Below are 3,631 nucleotides of genomic sequence, written 5' to 3' on the forward strand. Positions count from 1 at the left end.
TGCGCCTGTTGGGACATAGAAAAAAAAAAAGGAGGGACCATGCACGTACATTTAAAACAATGGCAGCGAAAGGTTCAGGTTGGTGTGATGCGGAGGTGGAGTGTTTACTGCAGATTTGGTCGATGAAAAGATTCAAAAACAGTCGACAAGACGCACAAAAACTCTGAGGTCTATGGAAAGATTTGTAAACAAAGCCACGCATCGCCATGACGTCATCAATGCGTGTGACGTGTTACGGCGTGATGACGTATAGGCAGCAAGAAGCATTCGCCGAGGCCCAGGTAGTGTGAGTACAAACGGGCCTGGAGGGGGGGACAAGGACCCTAAAGCACGGGGCACGGTACTGACGGACAGTGTGAGTGCGCCCTAAGGCTATACTTCATAGACCTGCAATGCTTTTGACTAGGGAAAGATCAGTTCAGTTTACTTTATTAACACCCGTAGGTAGATTTGTTGTGCATTAGCAATATAAAAGTAAGATGTTTTTTACCAGGCTAACCCCTATTGGCTGGTCAAAGAGTTTGTACATAGAGACACAGCTAGACACCACATTTGGTTATTGGAGAATTGTTTATTTGTTCGTAGAAAGCACCTGAGTATCTTTGTAGACCTGTGTGGTTATCACAGAGTCACTCATTCAGATCCAATACTACAGGAACATGCTTTCTTCGTATCAAAATTGTATAATAGACGTCAGAGATAAGATTTTTGTTAAACTTTAAAATGATTATCTTCACGCACGCGATCAAATTCTTTCACTGTAGGTCAAACAGAAAGCGTTAATCCTCAGCATACGTACTTTCCATTACTATGTTAATAAAAGGTGTTAGAAAACACATTAGTGGCTGACAGATGAGACAAAAATATGTTGAATTTCCAATTTAGGCTCTTTAAAAACAGTGCCAGAAAATTTGAGTAAAGGAAAAATTCAGAAAAACAAAAGTAACAAAGTCTGATCTTGGAAACTGCCGCTTGTCTGCTGCTTGGTCACAAAATTGTGCAGAAACAGCAGCGTTTCTTTTCTCGTGTGGCCTCAGCGTTCTCGGGTGGAGGTGCCTCAGGAGCTGGAGCTTCCTCCTTACTCTCTGACACTGAGCCACTGGAGGTGGACAACAGCCTCCCACACACCAGGTCGGCAGCTCTTCCATCCATGACGGACAAGTCTGTCACTGTTTTCTCTCTCAGCGACATGTCTCCATCATCATCGTCATCTATCAGCACAAACTCCTTGAGGTAAACCATGCCCATCCCGTGGAGGCTGTGGTTTTCCGCTGAATCCTCCATGTTGTGGACATCCACGAAGGTCAGAGTTGAAGTCTCTGTCAGGGCCTCATGTGGGTCTGTGGAGTTGTCCTCTGGCCCTGAATAGGCCTGACTGCTTGAATCCATCATCCACGTGGGGGTCCTCTCAACACTCTGGTCTTTCATGCTGTTCCTCTGGTCCTGGCTGTAAGAGCTGAGGTCTTGAACAGAGGACATCTTCCCTGTGCCATCTCGGCTGCTGATCTGGTCTCTCCCGGTGTGAGAGCCATTTTCTATAGCGTGACCATTCCCGGGATACATCTTAAAAGCCACACTCTGGTAGTCATGGTAGACCTGCACACTGCTGCTCCCTGGTGGGAAAGAGAGGGGGATGCTGGCAGCAGTGTTGCCTTTCTCTTGCTTCTTCATGTATTTTCCCTAAAACAGAAAATTGGAAGTTAATTCTTGACCATGGAAATAGTAGTTAAAAAAAGATGTATTCAATAACTAGTTTTATCAGTGAGGAAGACCATACAGTATGGTAGAAATCTCAGGATAAAGCTCGTAAGTAGGCTGACACTTTGAGTTAAAGCTGGAATAGGCAGAAAAAAGCTTTAATGTGAAAATACAGCCTTCCTCCTGCAGCTCTCATTAGTTTAGATGTAATAGATGCAATAACAACACTTTGTGAATACGTTTTTGAATGACAACAATATTTTTTTCTCATCTTCAGCCTCTTTAAGATAAGACGGGTCAGGTCGCGGGGGCAGCAGCTTTAGCAGGGGACAGCAGCTTTAGCAGGGGACCCCAAACTTCCCATTCCGGCTTTTCATTCAATAACATTTACTGTTACAATAACTGTTGAGAACCGTCAGAATGATTGGCAACAACATAGTATATCTGGCATTTTAAGACCTGCATTAGAGTCTTTACCCTACAATAAGATTGCATCATGTGATAATATACCAGATTTCACGGCAACCCTTGTGACAGTTGAGATATTTTAGTCTGGACTGAAGTGGTAGACCAATCAACCAACCAGACGATATTGCCAACCATAAAGCTACGCTGCTAGTGTGGCTGAAAAATATACATTTCCATCTGGTTCTTGAATTTTCAGAAAATTAATTATATCATGTTGGCTTGTTCAGGCATCTAGTAAGGATGCCCCCTGGGCGCCTCCCTAGGGAGGTGTTCCAGGCACGTCCAGCTGGGAGGAGGCCTCAGGGAAGACCCAGGACCAGGTGGAGAGATTATATCTCCACACTGGCCTGGGAACGCCTCAGGATCCCCCAGTTAGAGCTGGTTAATGTGGCCCGGGAAAGGGAAGTTTGGGGTCCCCTGCTAAAGCTGCTGCCCCCGCGACTTGACCCCGGATAAGAGGCTGAAGATGAGATGAGATGAGATGAGATGAGATGATGTAGCCTTATACGGTATGTGGACCTGGGAACGACAAACCTCTACACAGACTAAACAAACAAATTCTCCTCTGCTACAAAATAAGAGGAACGTCTGCACCGCCTCAACTATACAACATGGTACAATGACTGGTTTTGCGGGATGCCATTTCTAAAAATCTGTGTCCAGTGAATAAAAGAAACGTAATCTTTAATGATGGTAGCTTGGTCATCGCAGGTTTGTACAGGACGTCCTGTGCTGCTCCTGTGTCTGCAGGCAAAATTTGAAATCTGAGCAAAACTGCTCCTGCGCAGGACGAGGTGGCCGAGTGGTTAAGGCGATGGATTGCTAATCCATTGTGCTCTGCACGCGTGGGTTCGAATCCCATCCTCGTCGGCAGTGCTTTTGGGTCGGCAGTAGCTCAGTCCAGTCCATATGTGACTTGGCTGGGAAACGGAGGGTCGCTGGTTAGGGATTGGTGGCTGGAGAGGTGCCAGTTCATCTCCTGGGCACTGTCGAGGTGTTGTTGAGCAAGGCACCGAACCCCCAACTGCTTGAGCCGCCAGTCACATTAGGCAATACTACTTCCTTGGCCGTTGCCGCAACCTTGGGCACTGCCGCCTCCACTATAGGAAGTGAATAGAACGGCTGGCACAAATCCTTTTTACCGCAAACCACGTTTATTGTTGTGGCCTCATGAACTTCCAGAACAGCTTCAGTGCTCTCCGGCATTGTTTCCACTGGACCTCTACCAGTGGGTTGAACACATTCTTCAACATACTGCATGTTCCCTCATCTGTCATTTTAATTAAAGGTCGTGGTGGTTAAAACATTGCCCTAAAATCTCCTGTAGGTGTTAAACTGTGTTAATTTTGGGTGACTGTTGTCGCCCACGATTCACATCATTTTCATAATCATCAACCACAGCTACAGTGACAGAGGAGAATTTCTGAAAAGTTAATGTTTAAATTCTGTTTTGTGTGATTCAATT

The 3,631-nt window shown here is 45.7% G+C and overlaps 1 protein-coding gene across 1 annotated transcript; it reads right to left on the reverse strand.

Annotated features, from left to right (window-relative positions):
• Window positions 1-710: 710 nt before the first annotated feature.
• On the reverse strand, window positions 711-1,957 carry LOC310946435 (uncharacterized protein). Its single transcript, XM_083912896.1, has one exon. It carries the CDS (start codon window positions 1,669-1,671, stop codon window positions 988-990), a length of 684 nt encoding a protein of 227 aa, XP_083769022.1. The 5' UTR covers window positions 1,672-1,957; the 3' UTR covers window positions 711-987.
• Between the last annotated feature and the right edge of the window lie 1,674 nt (window positions 1,958-3,631).

The sequence above is a fragment of the Echiichthys vipera genome (assembly GCF_963691815.1).
Source record: "Echiichthys vipera genome assembly, chromosome: 4".
In the NCBI taxonomy this organism is placed as follows: Eukaryota; Metazoa; Chordata; class Actinopteri; order Perciformes; family Trachinidae; genus Echiichthys; species Echiichthys vipera.